The 18088-nt window shown below is 53.6% G+C and overlaps 2 protein-coding genes and 1 long non-coding RNA gene across 7 annotated transcripts; 1 reads left to right on the top strand and 2 right to left on the bottom strand.

Moving 5' to 3' along the window:
* Positions 1 to 32: 32 nt before the first annotated feature.
* Positions 33 to 9848, bottom strand: KAT8 (lysine acetyltransferase 8). 2 transcript variants are annotated; one of them, XM_043455226.1, is made up of 11 exons: positions 9483 to 9848; positions 8176 to 8250; positions 7916 to 8091; positions 4084 to 4137; positions 3820 to 3984; positions 3007 to 3096; positions 1240 to 1380; positions 1046 to 1139; positions 808 to 958; positions 531 to 685; positions 33 to 206 (listed from the first exon to the last, which is right to left on the bottom strand). In XM_043455226.1, exons 1-11 carry the CDS (start codon positions 9691 to 9693, stop codon positions 142 to 144), a joined length of 1377 nt encoding a protein of 458 aa, XP_043311161.1. In that variant the 5' UTR covers positions 9694 to 9848; the 3' UTR covers positions 33 to 141. The 2 variants fall into 2 exon arrangements, with proteins under 2 accessions (XP_043311161.1, XP_043311162.1); XM_043455227.1 differs by having other exon boundaries at positions 3976 to 3984.
* Positions 9849 to 9946: 98 nt separating this feature from the next.
* LOC122432931 lies at positions 9947 to 11024 on the top strand. Its single transcript, XR_006266981.1, has 2 exons — positions 9947 to 10081; positions 10878 to 11024. It is a non-coding gene; the product is annotated as an uncharacterized LOC122432931 (long non-coding RNA).
* Positions 11025 to 12184: 1160 nt separating this feature from the next.
* Positions 12185 to 17978, bottom strand: BCKDK (branched chain keto acid dehydrogenase kinase). 4 transcript variants are annotated; one of them, XM_043455230.1, is made up of 12 exons: positions 17871 to 17978; positions 15354 to 15723; positions 15160 to 15228; positions 14954 to 15064; positions 14623 to 14670; positions 14423 to 14542; positions 14238 to 14336; positions 13971 to 14044; positions 13506 to 13634; positions 13326 to 13415; positions 12730 to 12888; positions 12185 to 12637 (listed from the first exon to the last, which is right to left on the bottom strand). In XM_043455230.1, exons 2-12 carry the CDS (start codon positions 15546 to 15548, stop codon positions 12493 to 12495), a joined length of 1239 nt encoding a protein of 412 aa, XP_043311165.1. In that variant the 5' UTR covers positions 15549 to 15723; positions 17871 to 17978; the 3' UTR covers positions 12185 to 12492. The 4 variants fall into 4 exon arrangements, with proteins under 4 accessions (XP_043311165.1, XP_043311163.1, XP_043311164.1 ...); XM_043455228.1 differs by lacking the exon at positions 17871 to 17978 and adding an exon at positions 16311 to 16435; XM_043455229.1 differs by lacking the exon at positions 17871 to 17978 and adding an exon at positions 15874 to 16186.
* Between the last annotated feature and the right edge of the window lie 110 nt (positions 17979 to 18088).

The following is an 18088-nucleotide window of genomic DNA, read 5'->3' as shown; positions in this document are numbered from 1 at the left end:
TGTGAGACATGAAATGAATGAAGTCCGTCAGCTCTGGGACAACAGCAGCACTTTATTTAAAAAAGTGATGAAACAGGTCTGTACATATTTACAGGCTGGGGAGCAAGGAGGCATGGGTCCAGGAGCAGAGGCACAGGTCACTCACTTCTTGGAGAGTTTGACTTGCTTGTGCTTGGGGGGTGCCCACTTAAGGCAGACAGAGTCCACTGTGGGGAGAAAAGATGGATGAGAAGCAGGACGCCCCCCCCCCGACCCCCTCCCCCGACTGGGCTGGTCACCCTAGCTGCTCTGCCCTGGGCCCAGGCCAGGTTTCACCTGCAGATGGGAACAAGGGCAGACTGATTCCTGGGGTGGGGGTGGGGGGGGTGGGGAGGGAAGCCCAGGAATGAGTGGCCTGCCGCAGGCTTAGTCCTGGAGCTGGTCAGACTGGTTTGGGATCAGGTGACAGCAAAAAGGAGGCCTTGGCTCCTGGAGGTCCTTACACCTAACCCCCACCACTCACACACCCCTAGGGCAGCCCCTTTACCCACCTGTGATGGGTGGTTTCTTATACTGAGCGCTTTTGAGGTGTTCCTCCACCAGCTTGGGTGTGACACAGATCACGTGCTGGCCCTTCCAGTACTTGACCATGTTGAGGGACTGGAGAGTGCTGATGATGTCATTCTGAGTGATGCTCGTCATCTGGCTACACAAACAGATTAGAGCAGATGCTGGAGAGAGGTCTACTTGAGGGGTTTGACTGGAAGAGGCCAAGGAGAGGGGATCACGGGCAATCGGAGGAGAGTCCTTCCCTTTGGAAGGACTTACCTAAGGTCCTTGATGGACAGGGTACCCCGGAAGTCTCGCAGGATCTCTAGCAGGACCCAGGACCAGTAGCTTCGGTAGCTGAGCTTGCCCAGGTCAGACAGTGGCTTCTCAGGGGAGCCGACCGTGCTCTCCAGCTTCGAGAGCTCATAGCCTGGTGGTGGCAGAAACGAGGAAACTGAGGTCCCATCCCACCCTGGCACCCCTCACCATCATTGCCCTTCCTGCAGGAATCACTCACTGAAAGCAATGAGGAACTTCCCGTAGCCACGGCGCTGGTAGGGGGGCAGCGTCAGGATGCAGGCCACGTTGTTCCCATCTGGGGACTCCTTCTCCTGCGGGGGTGGGTGGTCAGGGCCTCCGGGGAGACTCAGCCCCTACTCGGGTTCATCCATCCCCCACCCCCTGCCTCCCTCAACCTGGGCTTCCCAGCACCTTTGAGAAGTAGCCAACAATGTGGGCTCCCTGCCTGTCCACCTCGGTCAAGATGTAAAAGACGAACGGCTCCACATCAAAGTACAGCGTCTTATGGTCCAGGAAGAGCTTGGCCAGCAGACACAGGTTCTGACAGTAAATCTGAGGGGTTGGGGAGTAGGCTCAGGGGTCAGGCAGAACGCCTCCACCTAGCTCCATCAAGGTCTGGGCAGGTGCTGCCACCCTGCCTGGTGCAAGTGCCAGGCTCGAGTAGGCAGTGCCAGTCCGGTGAAAAGTGGGATCCTCACCAGAACGGCTGTGTTCAGCATTGCAAGGAGTCTTAGAGTCACTTTCTGATGGACGAAGATATGGAAAATCAGATAGGAACGCGCACTCAAGGAGGTCACAGCAGAGCCGGGCTAATCACGGCTACTGCTGCTGAGCGCTCAAGGGGAGTTTGATCTTCAGAGACACAGACTCTTCTATTTCAGCTCAGGAAACAGGCTCAGAGGAGACAGCGGCTCGCCCAAGGTCCCTCAGCTGATGAGCACCAGGGCAGGACTCAAGCTGGTGTGTGAGTTCTGTCTGTTCATAGCCGTGCCCTCAGACCTAGCACATGGCGAAGGGTGAACCTGGGGGGTTGGTAAGTGTCTGCAGACGAACAACCCTTGAGCCTGACTCCACAGTCCAAGCTACCTACCCCTTCGGCCATGCCAGGCCAGAGACCAATGTCAGGAGGGCCGGCGGGACTCTCATTTGACCCAACGGTTGTGTGAGCCCCAGCACTGTTGACCCATTTTGCTTAAGAGGAAACTGAGGATCTGTAAGGGTGAGGGACTGCCTGAGGCCTCAAAGCTGGACAGGGTGGAGCTGGAAAGAACATCCATGTCTGCTCTGTCTCTTTCTGCCCCTCCAACCCCACCACCCACCCCACTGATGTTCAGGAAGGCAGAGCAGGGGGCTCACGTGAGACTATTTAGCAAGCTATTCATCACAAGGCTGGCAAAAACCCGTGTTTACAAGTCCCTGCTCAGTGCCAAGAACTGGGCTAAGTACTTGACTTTGCTGCTTCATTTATTCCATTAACAAGTCTCGCAGGTAAATATTAGCATGACTCCTGTCTTAAAGAGGAGAAAAGAGGAACAGAAGACCTTAAGTAACTTGTCCAAGGTCAGCGAGGAAGTGACAAGGTGATTTGAAGCCCGGAGCCACTCAGAAGCCAGCCCCCTGCATCTTACACTCTGCTGTCCTTGCATGGGAATCGGGGACCCTCGGGGAGACCCTCCCAGACTGACCAGGCAAAGGCCAAGTTGTCCATGACAGCAAAGCAGACCCCAGAGACCACACACCACCCCACTGAAGTCCTTCAGGAACAAGGAACTTGGCTTCAGAGCCACAGAGCTCTCGGGCAGGAAACCTCACACAGAGCAGTTCCCATCCAGGAAAAACAAACACCAGAATTCAGGCAGAAAGAGAAAGCAGGTTTGAACAATACCCTGAGGCCGGACAATCTCCACTCTGGGTTCCAGAATCACCTGAGCCTAAGCCACCCCCAGCTACCCCCTCAGAAGCCAAGTCCCTCAGGGACAGAAGGAAAACCCAGAATCCGAGGGTGGCACCTTAGGGAGCTTGCTTTGCACCGAACACAGGCTGGGTGCCAGGCCGAGCACAAGCCCACAGGCCTCTTCTCACGCTAAGGCTGGCCTCTGCCCTTTATCGACGGTGAGGATCGTCAGGAAGTGCCTGGCTTGTCCCCCATCTCCATAGTAACTCTGCCCAAGGGCTCACCTTGTGGTCTTTGCCATCCACTTCATACACAGAGATGTTGCTCTTGCGGTAGATCTCCTTTCCCGGGGGTTGCCGCCACTGGCACTGGCCCTGGGTGGGGGGTGAGAGGGGGGAAGCACAGATGTGGGGTCCCAAAGTTCCCCGCTGGGCGCCCCATCCCACCCTGTGTGGCTTACAGCAGGCCTCCGCTTCTCTCCACTTCCCCAGTTGGAGACTCTGGGGCTCTACCCTTTACCTATATCAAGTAAGCCACCAACCATCTGAGGAGATGAATCCTATTTTGCAGATGGAGAGACAGAGGCCCCGTAAAAGGCCAGGTAACTGGTATGACATCACACAGCAGGATAATTACAAGTCCAGCTCAGCCTGGCTCTGGAGGGCCAGCACCCATGACACGGCTGTTTTCTAAACCACACACATCTGCCTAAGAATCCACCCTGTGGGAAACACACCACCATGCCAGCCAGGTGGCTCCTGTGTGTGGCCAAGCATTCCAACCGTCCAGGTGTCGTGGTCCCATGGCTCGGAGCTGTGCTGACTTCCTCTTTGGCACAGAGGAACCTGGCACTGGACTGGCCTTGATAAATATGTGGTGAGGGCCAGGGACACCAGAAGGTCCCCACTCCACAGAAAAGGAACCTGAGTGGGGAGGCTCCAGCCAAGGCAGAGTCAGGCCTGGAAGCCAGGTCTCTCCACCCGGGCCAGCTTTTCCTACGGCTCTGGGCCTGTCTCTCCTGCCCCTGGCCACTGTCTCAGGCGGCCCTCAGCCTTGACGCCCACCCACTGCACGCACCAGACCCAGCCCAGCCTCACCAAGTGGAAGCGATAGCTCTTCTCATATTTCATATACTTGAGACAGTACTCGCAGAGCCAGAGCTTGGGCTGTTTCCCATAGTCTTCGGGGAATGGGGAGAAGTACCAAGCATCGATTTCGTAGTTCCCAATGTGGATCTTGTCCACGTACTTCACCTTGGTGATCTGTGGGCGAGGTGGGAGTGGAGGGAAGGAGGGCTTGGTCGGGGCAAGAGAAGCAACAGGGAAGGGGCACCTCCGCTTAGGACCCCTCCCCCTACTTACCGCCTCATGTTCCTTCTCCAAGGCTGCTGTTGTGGGGTCCATCTCTGCATAGGTCTGAGTGAGAAAGAGCAGTGGACAGAGGTGAATAGAAGGGGTCAGGCCACCCCTCCCGTTTCCCAGACCTCATCCCTTGAACTACAATAACTGGAGATCGAGCAAGCTTATTTTACCTGGTTTCGGAGCTGGCTGGTCCAAGTTCCTCTCCCATCTGCCCACCCACCCACACATCCCAGAGCCCCCTGATGCTCAAGTCTGGACCGTTTGCCTGATGAACAGGGCTAGGATCAGAAGGCCTGGCTCCACTCCTTAGGTTGCGAAGAGCTTCGGTGTTTACAATCGGATCAATTCAGTTCTTCCATAGTTGTTGGGAGAGAAAGGAAATAATAGGTCTGGTCTTCTGCGCCCGTATCAAGGGCCGGTAGGGACACCCCAATGCGCCTGGACCTCTTTCCTGCAAGTGGGACTGCTCCCAGAGGCCCCTCCCACAGGCACAGCGGGCCCTAGGTGTCCCAAAAGGAATTCGGCCTTTCCTCCTGCAAACCTGTTCATCCTCCTGGGTGCCTCAACTCACTGGGAAGCATCATCCTTGGGCCAACTGCCCCAGACCAATAATGAGCCTGCTCACAAGGCTCCTCCTCCTCCTCTCTCAGCCTGGCATTTGAATAATGGCCACGTCCTGTCAGCTCTGCCTCCTTGTCATCTCTGGAATTGGCTCCTTTGGCCCCACCCCGAAGAGCCACTGCCACCATGTCAGGTCTGGACAGCTGCTGACAAGGCCTCTGGGGATCCCCAGCCCTCCGTCTCAGCTCAACCCTGCTCTGCTGTTGACACTCCTGTTTCTGGTCTTCATGCCTTTGAGCATGCAGTTCCCCCCAGCCTCCACGTCCTTCCCTCTTCTACAGCTGCCAGAAAACGCTTACTCAGCCCGGTACCAAGCATGAGCCAGAGAGTGCCTGACGAGGCAGAGCTTGGCGAGTGAGCACGTGTCATTGCTTTTACTGTGCTTCCTGTCTTTGAAGGCCCAGCACACTCCCCAACCCCATCCAGGAGGTCTGACTGGATTCTTCTGAGGCAGAATACATTCCTTCCCAGGTCAGGACTGCCTCACTCAACAACAGTACCCACTGTCTCCCCCCTTGGTTTCCCTATTTTCCAAGTCTTTGGAAGGCAGGGATATAACTCACGTGGCAATCACAGCCTGCCCAGTTTCTAGGCCAGAGGCTGAAGGGGGAACCAAGGCCAGCCTGACAAGTGACCCAGGAAGGCCTGGGACCTACACCAGAGAAGATGGCAGCCTTGCCCTGTGGTTCAGAAGGGACACAGGAGCCAGTGTCTTACCCAGAACCCTCTCCACCAAGCACTTCACCCGGATGGCCTCATTTAACCCTCTGGCAATGTGGAGCCACAATGTTCTTACTTCTACTTTACAGAGAAGTAAACAGGGCGAAGTGAGTTCATTCGCCCCTGGGGACTAGCCAGCTGCCATTTATTCCAAGTACCAAGTGCTCACATCACAGGCGTTACTCAGCTCGAGCCTGAGATGGGAGTGCTCACTATCCACACCACATAGGAGAAACTGAGGCACGGAGAAGTGGGCTCCCAGAGCCGGGACCCAGCAGAGTGGGGCATGGGCCTCCGGTCTGCCCAACACCAAAGCCAAACCCCTGCACAGATGAGGGAAGGGAGCTTTTCCTCCTCATGTGCCTCTTTAAAACACATCTCCCAATTCACAAAAGCAGTCCTCCTCTGCAAATGGGTTAAAGAACTACAAAAACACTACTTTTCATAAATGCTGTAAATTTATTTAGAATTAAACATTAATGAGGCCCAGGAGAACCTTGCTGATCGTTAACTCCTGATTATTCATTCTTTGGTTAACTTGCTGATTATTCATTCTTTGAGTAACTCGCTGGTTATTCATTCTTTGACCACCACTGGTCCACGGTCATTCACCATGCTGACTGCCAGCTTAGAGGGACATCTTTGACACTTAATTTACCAGGGCAACCTGGCTGGGGAGCTGAGCAAACAGACTGTGCTGTGGGATAAAGTAGCCACTAGCCACAAGCAACTACTTAAACTTAAGTTCATTACATTCAAAATAAAATTCAATTCTCAGTACATTTCAAGTACTCAATAGCCACACGTGGGTAGTGGCTACTGTATCACAACACAGACATAGCACATTTCTATTTCCATCGCAGGATGTTCAGTAGGACAGTGCTGCCTTAGATGACGCTTTAGAGACATCTTTCGGGTTTTCTTCTCGCCACATGGCATGTGGAATCTTAGTTCCCTGACCAGGGACTGAATCTGGGCCATGGCAGTGAAGACGCCGAGTCCTAACCACTGGACCACCAGGAATCCCCGGTGAGAGATCTTTCTAATTCAAAGCATTTAAAAATAATTTTTTTTTTAAATGACAGCACCAGTTAACCAGTTGGCAGTTAACCAGTTAACCAGCAGTTAACCAGTTGGCAGTCTGTGTATACACACATGTATATTCGTAGTGAAATAAGAGCTTCTCAACTTACCTTTATTAAAGGACAATACACTTTGATAGTTTGTACCTTGTCCTGGTTCTTCCATTTTTGAAATTTAAATGACCACAACCCACTGAACTCATCTGGCAATCTACTAATAGCTGTGCCCCACAGTCTGCAAACCATTGCTGCAAAACCCAAAAGGAGTGCTCGGGATGCAACTGCACTGGGTGAAAACAACAAAAATCTGGGTGCCTTGAGAGCTCCATAAAGCCTCTCCTCATCTGCACACTCCATTTCACAAATCAAGGAACTGAGGCTCAGGGTGGGAGAAAAGAAACCCCCCAGGGGCAGGCTGACTTCAAGAAAAGAACCCAAATTTTGTTTCTATTTTTTTAGCCCAGAGGCATGAGGGATCTCAGTTTCCCAACCAGGGATTGAACTCACACGCCCTGCATTGGAAGGACAGAGTTTTAATCACTGGACCACTAGGGAAGTCCCCAAATCCAAGCTTTGGAAATAAATGGCAGGAGTTTCTAGGATATTTCCAAGTCAAGGCTAAGGGCTTGTGCCCCAAACTAGAACAATCTAATTGGCATATCTAATTCCTGACTGGGTTCCTAAAACTACCTGCACCTCCCTTATAAACTGGGGATATAAAGCTTACCTCACAGAGTTGCTGTGAAACTTCAATGAGATCATGTTCTAGAATACTTAGCCTAATACTGTGGCTCACAAGCCAATAAATGTGCCATTATTACTCTAATTTCAGCCTACCCTTTTATATACTAACTGTGTGACCTTGGGCAAGTTACTTAACCTCTCTGAGTCTGCTTCCTGCTTTCCTCAAAAAGAATTAATTAGCTCTGTGGCATTAAGTTGTTACAGAGGACCTGATGAGCTTATCCAGGCACAGCACTCAGCACAAGGGTTGGCGATTGCAACTACCCCCAAATCACTCATTCTCTTCCTTCCCTTGGAACTTTCATGTCCGTTTGTCAATGTGGCACAGCCAAGAGGGGCATAAAAGCGGCAAGAGGCCTGAGTTCCGGTCCCAGCTGTGTCAGTTCTTTGCCACAAGACTACGGCCAAGCTCTCACCCTCTCTGAGCCTCAGTTTTCTCATCTGTGAAGAACACCTGGGAGGAGGTAGATAGTCCCCCATATACTGCAGGAGCTTAAGCAATGGGATCTGCTGTGGGTGTGGCACCAGGACCCAAGGAAGTCCAGAGAAGACGCTGAGCCTCTGGGAGCCCAGGAGAAGGGGAGGGTTCAAGGGAAGGGGAGGGACCGGGGAAGGGGCGGGACCCGGGAAAGGGGAGGGCACTGGGGAAGGGAAGGGATCCGGACCTTCTGCACGTGGTTGATCTCATCATGCTTGCGTTTTTGGTTGCGAGTGATCTTGCGCTCCGGCTGCTCGGCCAGCTCGCTCAGGTACTTCTCTGAGTTCTTCTGCACAGCATCTTTCACTGTTTTGGTCAGCGCCAGTCGGTTCTTGTCAACCCATTCATCCAATCGCCGGTTAACTGTGAGGATAGGTCATGAGGGTGCTGCCCCTGCGCGTTCTCCCCCACCCCCGCACCCGGACCTAAATACCCTAAGTCACTCACAGCCCACGTAGTGTACATAGAATTCCTCTCGGCCCTCTTGATCGTTCACTCGAGACTGGATCACTTCAGCAGAATCTGTGAAGGGAAAAGGCTAGGATCACCGAGAAAGAAAACGGGCCTGGAACGAGTGACACTGAGGAAGGTTGCCAGATTCTGAGGCCAGATTCCGAAGCTAACCTCATCTGTTCACCTCTGCCACTCCCTTCAATCACTGTCTTGAGGTGGGCCAGATTGGGGTTCTTATTCTTATACTAGAGACAAGGAAACTGAGGCTTACCTATGTTCACCTATTTGAAAAGTAATAAGCACTAATATTTAAGCAATTAATATTTAATATTTAATTCGTCTGGCTCCAAATTCAAGGTCTGTATTACTATACTCAGTCGTTCATTTGTTCAGAAGCCATGAGAGCTAGTTGTGGACTCACACAGCCTCACTTCCTAGCTATATTTAACTGAACAAGTTATTTTGGCTTTCTGAGCCTCAGCGCTTTCATCTGTAAATAAGGATAACAGTACCTCCCTCAAATGGTGATAAGCTTTCAGTACAGCACCAAATGGCAGACCATTCAACAAATGAGTAAGGCAACCACTGCAAGTCTGGCCCTGAGCTGGGTTGCTGCTGGGTACAGAAGATACACTGATGAATCATGAGCGGTCCTGCCCTCCAGAAGTTCACACTTTGATAGAAGACAGACAATGACAACACAACGGTACATATACTGTAGCTCAGGTATGAAGAAAATGTTGCAGGAATATACAGAAGAGAACGACTCACTCTGCCTGAAGGGAGTCAAGAATGGCATCACAGGGGATATGATGCTAAAAGGATGAGTGGGGCTAGCCAGCGGTAAAAGGCGTATGGTCTTAAGAGCGTGGTCTGGTCCGTCAATGGCCTTTGCTAGGGGTGCTAAAAAACAGAAAGGTGACAAAGACGAAGGCCATTCTAAGGTATTTGGGGCTTATTCTGGAAATGACGCCAAAAAAAAATAGAAGGGAGGGGAAGCTCGTTTTTGTGTTCCGGGAGGTCCTCTCCGCTGGCGGCTGTAGGGGATGGATAGAAGAGGAAGTCACAGACACAAAGGAGACCAGTGAGGAAGCAGGTTAACAAAAAACGGGAATAAAGCCTAAAACTGGGCAAGAAAGTGGAACGGGAGCTCTAAAACACAGAATGAAGAATTTGGCTAAAGCCCAGCCGGTGGGGATTGTAGGCGGCGCCCGGGCAAGTCCAAAAGACCGAGTTCTTACCCCCTCAGGCCCCGCCCCGCCCTTAGGCCCCGCCCCGTGGCCTTGGGCCCCCGCCCTCACGCCAGGTGCTATCGGGCCGCCGGCACAGGTATGTTTCTCCGATCTCCACGGTGACTTCCGGCTCGCCGCGCGCCGGGGTCGGCGGAGAGATGCGGCCTGGGGACGGAGCGGTCCCCTCGACCGCCGCATTCTCCCCGGGTCCGGGCTCGCCCTCCCCCGCGACCCCTGAAGTCGCCGCCGCAACCGCCGCAGCTGCTCCCTGGGCCGCCATCCTTGTAGTGGAAGTGACGTCAGAATATAGCGCCGCGTAGCGCCTTTAGATCCGGGTCAGCGACGCAAGGCGGAGTCCGCAGCAAGCTGGAGGGCGGGGTCTGTGACGTGGCAGGAACTCGTTGGCGAGTGTGACTGTCTCCGCGGCGCCGGGCCAGATTGACGTTGACTCTGCCGGTAACCCTGGAGTTGTTTTCCGTTTGGAATTATGGCTGCACCCTAGAGTTAAAAGAGAGGAGAAAGGCTTTCCTGATGTGATGTCTCAGCTCTATCTTTTTAAGACTTCTGGTGCCTGAGGAAGCCAAGATGTGCCAGTTATCGGGCGGTGCTGCCCCCAGTTTATCGGGGCGGAGCCAGAGCAGCCTCCCTGGACGCCTGGCTTTAGGGCGGTGAGCCTGGGGTTAACACCCATCCCATGCACTTCCACCAGCCAAATACTGGTCTCCCGTTTTTAAAGACTGAAGAAACTGCGTTCCTTGTTCAGGATGGGAAAAGGAGATCGGATTGGGGAAGCAGGTCCAATAAATCACTCGCACAGAATCAAGCCTTTGTAAAGAAATGACCAAGTTCCCTAAACAGAAACTAGCCAAAGGCCCTGGACATAATGGAGAGCGTCTTGGGCTTAATGAGTGAGGAATCCTGGGTTCTGACCATCAACGGGGAGTGTCAATTCCCAGAATGTCGTTAAATGTCACACTGTATAAGCCATATAACCATAAAGATTGAACCATATATTTATGTCTTACGTATATAAAACAAGTGCGTGTTGCACAATGCCAGACATTGTAGGTGCTCAATAAACATTCCCTTTGGCCACGTTGAGTCATACCTGACTTGTAATTTGGCTATTGGGCTTAGAAACAATTCCAAGAGGAGTGGAATGCTCAAGGCCTAAGGATGAGGTTACAGATTAGGAAACATCTAAGTATCTGTGAGAAATGGCAGTGGGAAGAGCTGGTAACTTGGCTTTGGGGAAATAAAGGAGTTTAGAGGGAGAAGTAAATGCCCTATCTGGCAGCATATGAAACAAGAAATAAGTCAGGCAAGAAAAAAATTTAAAATTAACACTGTAGTACTTGTTCCCTCTCCACCCACCCCTAGAACTATGTTGATGATTCACACCGATCCCACAGAATCATTTTTTGTTGCTTCCTTGTGCTCATATTACCTTTTATGTGCTTTCAGAAGCCAGCACCAGAGGCTTGTTTGGTGAAAAGTCTCTCAAGTTAATGGAACTGTTTTGCTTTGAAAGAGCTGAAAATGGAAGTTCTCAGTCTGGGAGTTTTAAGTACCTGCCCAATCAAATATGGACAATAAACAAATGATCATCCAGCAGAGGAGTCCATCAATGACTGTGCCGCTTACCTCTCTTGCCTGGCCTTCTGCCCTTCCCTTTCCTGCCTCCCCTACTCCCTTCTGGAAGCACTTTTTCAACAAATGGTTTGGATACAAATCTTTGTAAGATGTGCTTCTAGGGAATCCAGGGCTTCCCTGGTGGCTCAGCTGGTAAAGAATCCATCTGCAATGCGGGAGACATGGGTTCGATCCCTGGGTTGGAAAGATCCCCTGGAGAAGGGAAAGGCTACCCACTCCAGTATTCTGGCCTGGAGAATTCCATGGACTGTATAGTCCATGAGGTTGCAAAGAGTCAGACATGACTGAACAACTCACTCTAGGAAATCCAACCTCCCTTCCTAGCTTCAAACCCTTCCATGGATCCCTGCTACCTCCAGGATAAAACCCACACTTCTTGGGCTGTAATTTCAAGGTCTTTCACCCTGACTACCACCTGCCTCTCCAGCCTCCCCCTCCCTGCAGCACTGCAGCAGCAAGATTTTCAGCCTGGCAAATCACTAGGGTTTCCCACCACCAGATACAATTCCTGTCTCCCCTCAGTCCCCCACTTCCATCACCAGTCCCACCAAGCAGGCTTTAGGCCTTCTTCCTTCCTGGCAAGATGGGTGGGAGGGGGGTCACCACCACCTGCTCCTTGGAGCCCTTTGCCCTCCCTACCCGGGCTCCCCTGTCCTCTGGGGCCTGCCAGGGCACAATCCTGTGTGTTCTTTTACTTGGTAATAGCAGGCACAGCTCGCAGACAGTATTTTTAACCTTCCTTACTCAGGTTTAGGTATCAGGTGGCTCAGAAGAGTGCCCAGTCAGGTCACCTTCACCTCTATAACCTGTGACTTGCTGGGAAGAATCGGAACTGAGGCCTGAAGCTGGGCCAACCTGGGCCTTCCATATTGTCTGGGAGGCAGAAACATTTGGGAAATGAAATGAATGAGAGGTCTTTGCACAAACTGCCCAACTCATCCCCACTCCTGTTAAATTTACTGTGCAGGAGACTCAGGGCCAATTCTGTTCCTGGTCTGCCAGGCAGTGAGGATGGTTAAGAGACCAGGACATGACCTAGTTAAACCCAGGGTCCAGGGGACCTGAAAGAGGGCAGAAACAAAGGCTCACCTGCCCTCCTCACACACGGGGCCTGAGAGGGCATTCAAAATGTGAACTTTAATAACAAACAGCAGGTCAAAGTGGGGTTCCCCAGGAACGAGAATGACGGAGCTGGTGCGGGAGACCTCGAGGGTCCCCACTTCCTCCCCTCTAAGGCCTGGAGGCAGGGAAGCAGTGGACCCTATGGAAGAGGGCCGGTGCCTGGCTCCATGTAAGTCCACCTGTTTGGGGTGCTAAGACCCGAGATGTAGCAGTGTGGAAAAGGGTGGTACCCTGCCCAGCCTGGGAGGTCCTGGCAGGGAGTGTGGCCCAGCCTGGGCAGGCCAGCCGGCCTAGGGCTGCGAGGTCAGATGCGGAAGCTTTCTTCCCGGCCATCGATGTGACGGAGCCGCAGGTAGACATCTGTGCCAATGCCCTGAAGTGACTGCAGCCGAAGGGAACCACCGAGGTACTCTGCGTAGGCCCGCGATGTGGGCAGCCCGAAGCCAAAGCTGGGGGTGGGCAGGGGGACAGGACACGGGCTTCAGAGGCTTGAGTCTCCTGGGTCCCCCCACCCCTCCATTCTGGCCAAATGGGGCCTCACCCGTGCATGGGTCCCGACTGGCCACCACTGTGCATGTCCAGGTGGCCGAAGAGGGGGCTGATCCGGGGGTCCTGGGTGCTGGCCTCAGCTGTAGTGAAGTGGTAGTCCATCACCCGATCCAGGTCTTTGTGAGCAATTCCCCCGCCCCGGTCTGAAATCCTGGCAGATGACGGCAGTGGGGGTTTGGCTCAGCTTTGGTGGGGGTTCACTACCTCCCGAGCAGACAGTGAGTGCTAAGTTGGCCTTCCTGTCTCTTCCACCCACCCAAACATGGAATGTAGTCACCTGGACTCTTGGGCCTTGCTTTTTGTAAGCTACTTTTCTCCACCCTCACTTCTGCCACTGACTGCTTAAACCTTCTCACCGGACTTGACATTTATTCTCCGCCCAGCACCATATTTCTGACTCTTTCACTGCTCTGGGCCCCTCAGTTTCTGACAAAGACAAGCCCCTGGGGCCTGCAGCAATCTCAGGACTCTCAGGACTGGAGATTGTCCTGAAACACTAAGTCTCACTAAGCTTGAGGTCATTCAGCAGATCAGGAATAGTGCCCAGAAACCCGCATCCATACCACCCAACTCGCACCCAGGGCAAACCTGATGACGAGATCGATATCATTGTTGGCAATGGTGATGACGACGTCTGGGACATTGTAGGGAGTGTCGAGGTGACTCTCCATTGTGGCTCTGTGCAAGGGGCCAAATACCAATAGGTGGTGGTGCCCCCGCCTCACCTCAGTTCCCATCTGCCCCCTTCCAATACATCCAGCGGCCCACCTCATGGCGTTCTTGAGCAGCTCAGGTAGGATGTAGTCCAGTGGCATCGGGATGAAGGGGAAACGGGCTGCCACATGTCCGTTGATGCGGACTCGGGGTGCATTGCCATACTTGTGCTCACACAGGCGTCTGTGGATAGGAGCAAGGGATTCAGACTCCAACCAGTGGGTCTCAACTGGAGCCGATTCTGTCCCCACCCTCCCAAGGACATTTTGCAATCCCTAGCAACATTTTTGTTTGCTACAACTGGGGAGTATTACTGGCATCAAATGAGTAGAAGCCAGGGATCCTTCTGAACATCCTAACAAGCACAGGCCAGCCCCTTACAGAAAAGAATGATCTGGCCCAAAACATGAACAGTACCACAGTTGAAAAATCCTGCCCTGGACCACATCCTGGGCAAGTGCTCAGACCCAGACCTTCCCTGCCCGATGATGTCCACTTCCTTACCCATTCTAGCCTCACCTGGCAAAGTCCACCCACTTTTCAATAATCTTCTTCGGTGACAGGCGAGTGCAGATGATGCCAACAAAGTCAGGCTGGTAGGAGAAAGAAGGTCAGGACCAGAGATCACCTCTACCCACACCTTGGGCAACAAAAGCTTGTAAACTCTAGACTACGGAAGCAGCCCCAGGGCTCTCCCCAGGCCCGCGGACCAGGTCCCCAGTCCAAGGGGGCTTCTGGCTCAGTTCCCTCTGGTCCACTTGACAGTCTTAGGTCCCGGCGCCCCACCTTGTCTTCATGTAGTGCCAGATGGTGGGTGGCCAACATACGGATCCCAAGCCTTGAAGTCAACGTCTTGTCTAAGAAGTAGCGGACAAGCTTCTCATCCTATAAAGAGCAGGACCTCAGAAACCCTGTGCCTTTCCCAGGCACACCCCCCCACCACGTCTGGGCCCCTATTGCGCTACCCTGACCTCTATGTGCTTCCGGCTCTCACGCAGGCCTTCCGCCAAGAGGGTCACCACATCCTTGTGGTCATCCAACAGCTGTCGCACCAGTTGGCAGTATCGGGCCTCATCCGCCTGGTCCTTGATCTGCAAGCCACAGAGTTGTGAGCGTGGATGGTCCAGCCCTGACCTCTCAGCCCCTCACCCAGCCCTGGCCCAGCCCTCACCGGAGGGAAGTCTGTCAGCTTCTGGAAGGCACGGATGTACAGCTCGTGCTGCAAGGAAGAGGTGTGGGAATTCACAAGGATGCTCTGGGCACAGGTAGAGAACAGTCAGCCGTGACCACCTATGGGGACTGCCATCCATCCCAGTTCATTGGGTTCTGACCCCATCACGGTCTTTTAAGTCTCCATGAAAGCTTGGGGCCAAGTCCTCTAGAACTCAGAAAACTTTAGGCAGATAGGTCTCTACCACTCTGGTTCCCTCTCCCCATCTGCCCCATGGGTGGTGGGCACACTGATTTAAGGTCCTCTCTACGCCCCCTTGAGGCCACCTCACCACGTGCAGTATAGTGGGGTTGCAGCCAATGATGAAAGGAAGGCTGCGGAAGCCCTTGATGCGGTGAGCGATCCTCACTGGCAACTCCTGCTGCAAGTAGCGGGCACTTTTCTTGAAGAAAGAGAAGAGGGAAGTTAAGGCCTGGGGCTGGGGGGCTGGGTCAGAGCTCCAGGGCCCAAGAACAAAACAAGAGGCAGGAATCTTACCAGAAGGTGACTGCCATCCTGAGAGCGGCCTGAATAGAGCATCATGGTTGGAGTGAGACGGACTGAGGGCTGGAGGGGCAGAGGGCCTTTGAGCATAGCATCTCCAACACCCTGCCCCGGCCATATTAGCATCACCCCTTCCCTGGACTCCCACTCCAGCTCCAGACCCAAGCCTCACCGCCCTAGCTGCACACCTTCTCCGCTGCCACGTCGATGGCTGACTGGTTGTAAAAGGAGGTGACGGTCTTAGAGCGCTCCCGTGCCATCTCCACGTGGTGGGTATCTGTGGCTGATGTGGAGCGGGCCCGGAGCGAGAGTGCGGGCCCCAAGAGAGGCCGGAGGGGTGACCCGCCCCGGGGTCCGCTCCCCAGCACCGAAGCCAGTATCATCGTTCTGTTCCTTTGAACTGGACTGGGTGGCCACTAGGGCTGAGGACCCGACAGACGGAGGCGACCCCAAAACTGGGCAAGAAGGGTGTGGGTGGGCAGGGGCTCTTCTCTGACTTCAGGGGTGAGCGCCGGTTGAGGATGCTGACCAGCTCAGCCTCCGGGGAGCAGCTGCCATCTACCAAGGTGGGGAAAGGGGGAGTTGTACGGATCTGAATCCAGAGGTGCCATCTCTCTACGTGAGCACAGGTATAATCAGATTTGACCATCTCTGCCCAACCCCTTCAATCACCTCCCCAAACACACACACGGGGAGAGCCTGGATCACCTTGCTTTCTGGAGTTACTATTCTCCAACCTAAGGCTCTATCTGGTAGCTTGGAGGGGAGGGGATCCTTAAACCAGTCCAGCCCGAAAGCCTTGCCCCTGATCTCGCGGATCCGCTGCACCCTCGTTCAGGGGGCGGGGCTGACCCCTAATCCGGCGCCTTCAGACCCCGGCTGGGGTCTGGCCTGCATACGTGTGGCACAAAGAATTGTGCACCGAAGGTCGGCTGCGCGGAAGCAGCGGCTCGGGAGTCCCCGTCCGGGTCCCTCCCTCCGCAGGGTCACTTGGTTTGGCCCGGATTCCCCCATATGGTAGATGCTGGCCCCCACCCCACCCCCGCCCTCCACGCGCGCTCCAACGATCCAGCGCAAAGGCGGAGGCTGCGGTCGCGTGATGCGAAGCCTTAGCGGGCATGGTCTTCGCGGGTCGCTCCCCTTACCGCTGGGCCAGAGCCAGGGCCGGGGTCCGAGCGGAAGAGCCCAACAGTCGACGGGGCCGGGCGAGCCTCGCCGCCTGCGCCCTCTGCCGCCGTGACGTCGCGTGGGCTATGGGCGCCCGGTGCCTCCTGGGAGTTGTAGTTTGGAGCAGAGGACTCGCACCCACGCGCCCAGCCCATGGCGGTTATGTCCCTGCTCCTAGACCCCCCAAATAACCCCAGAGTTACCTAGTCTCTCTGGGAAGCGGGCCCTCGGGAAAGAAATGGGACAGGGTGAGAATACCCTGAGATGCAACGTGCACAGACCAAACGCTATCTGGATTCCCCCTCTGAGGTCCGGTCCTTCTGCTCAAGGTCTTGACTCATTTGTAGAAAACCAGAGTACCTGGTTCAAAACCCAGCTCAGTCACTCACTGTCTGGGGCAAGTTACTTAAACTTCTCAATACTTCAATTCCTGTCTTGCTAAAATGAGGTTGTATCAACCTTGGGGTTGTGTGGTTACATGAATTTATACATGTAAAGTGCCTAGAATAGTGCTGGGCATGGAATTAACACTGCATTAGCTATTGTTATTAATATTATTACTAATTAATATCAGCAACAAACACTGATTAGGTGACATTTCTGTGCTAGGAGGGATTTGGTCTTGAATTAATATACCCTTCTGAACCCTGTAGAGGAAGACAGACAATTGATGGACAAAAGCTAGACAACTGATACACTTGCAGTGTGAGTAGGACACAGCCACGCCTGGGAGCTGGAATGGGAAGGACATATCAAGACAGAGAAGAGCCTGGAGCCAAGTGGAGTCTGGGAGGAGAGGGGCTGAACGAGGTGACCAGACCTGTGTTTGTCCTGAAGTAGTAAGAAGTCATTGAGGGATTTTAACGGAATCGGTCTGCGCCTTAGAACCCTTGGGCTACAGTGATTAGGATAAGTGAGATCAAACGCAGAGAGACTAGTGAAAAGACATTTTTTTTCCAAGCAGGAGACGATGGGAGAGACACTTTTCAGTGTGTTTGTGTGTACTTAAACTGCCTGGATTCTAAATATTTTAAAAATTTAAACTAAAGAAGCAAGTAAAGCGGGAGACGTCTTTGAAGCTATCTTTTTTTTTTTCCCCCCTTTTTCGGCTGCAACCTATGGCTTGCGGAATCTTGGTTCCGTGACTAGGGATTAAACCTGGGCCCTCTGCAGTGAAAGCTGGACCCTTTACCACCAGCTGGCCTGCCTGAGAAATTGGCTGGAAAGTCTGCACAGATCATGAGGAAGAGTCTCTGGATTTCCTCTTCGCCCCTCATCCCCACACCATTCCCCCTCTCTTTTCCCGCATCCTGGCGCTGTCCTGGAGTGAAGCCGGAGGAGGCTGGAGGCAGGCAGGGCTTGAGCCAGCGGATGAATGGAGAGGGGAGGATGCTCCCGGTGGGAGGCCGGCGTGCCCATAGAGGCAGAGAAGTGCGTGCAGTGTGCCAGAACTCTGCGCTCACGTGGCCGCGGCGTGGCCGGGAATGCCAGAGACGGCTGCTGTCAGAGAGTCTGCAGACTTCCGGGAAGGGCCTCACCTCGTCCGACCCTGCACGCTGGCCCAGAGCCCGGCCGGGACTCGCTGCTGCCTCCCGGCGGTGGAAGTTGGACATGCACCTCCACGAGTGCCACCGCCAGTCAGGCCCCTGTTTAAGAGATTGACATGTGTTCGTTTCGTCTTCATAACAGTACCTCTGAGGTAGGTACTATTGTTTGTTTTGTTTTGTTTTTGTTTTTTTTGTAGGTACTATTAATA

Source organism: Cervus canadensis, chromosome 32, assembly GCF_019320065.1.
Source record: "Cervus canadensis isolate Bull #8, Minnesota chromosome 32, ASM1932006v1, whole genome shotgun sequence".
In the NCBI taxonomy this organism is placed as follows: Eukaryota; Metazoa; Chordata; class Mammalia; order Artiodactyla; family Cervidae; genus Cervus; species Cervus canadensis.
The sequence above is the reverse complement of the archived record's forward strand: the minus strand, read 5'-3'. Positions and strand labels throughout refer to the sequence as shown.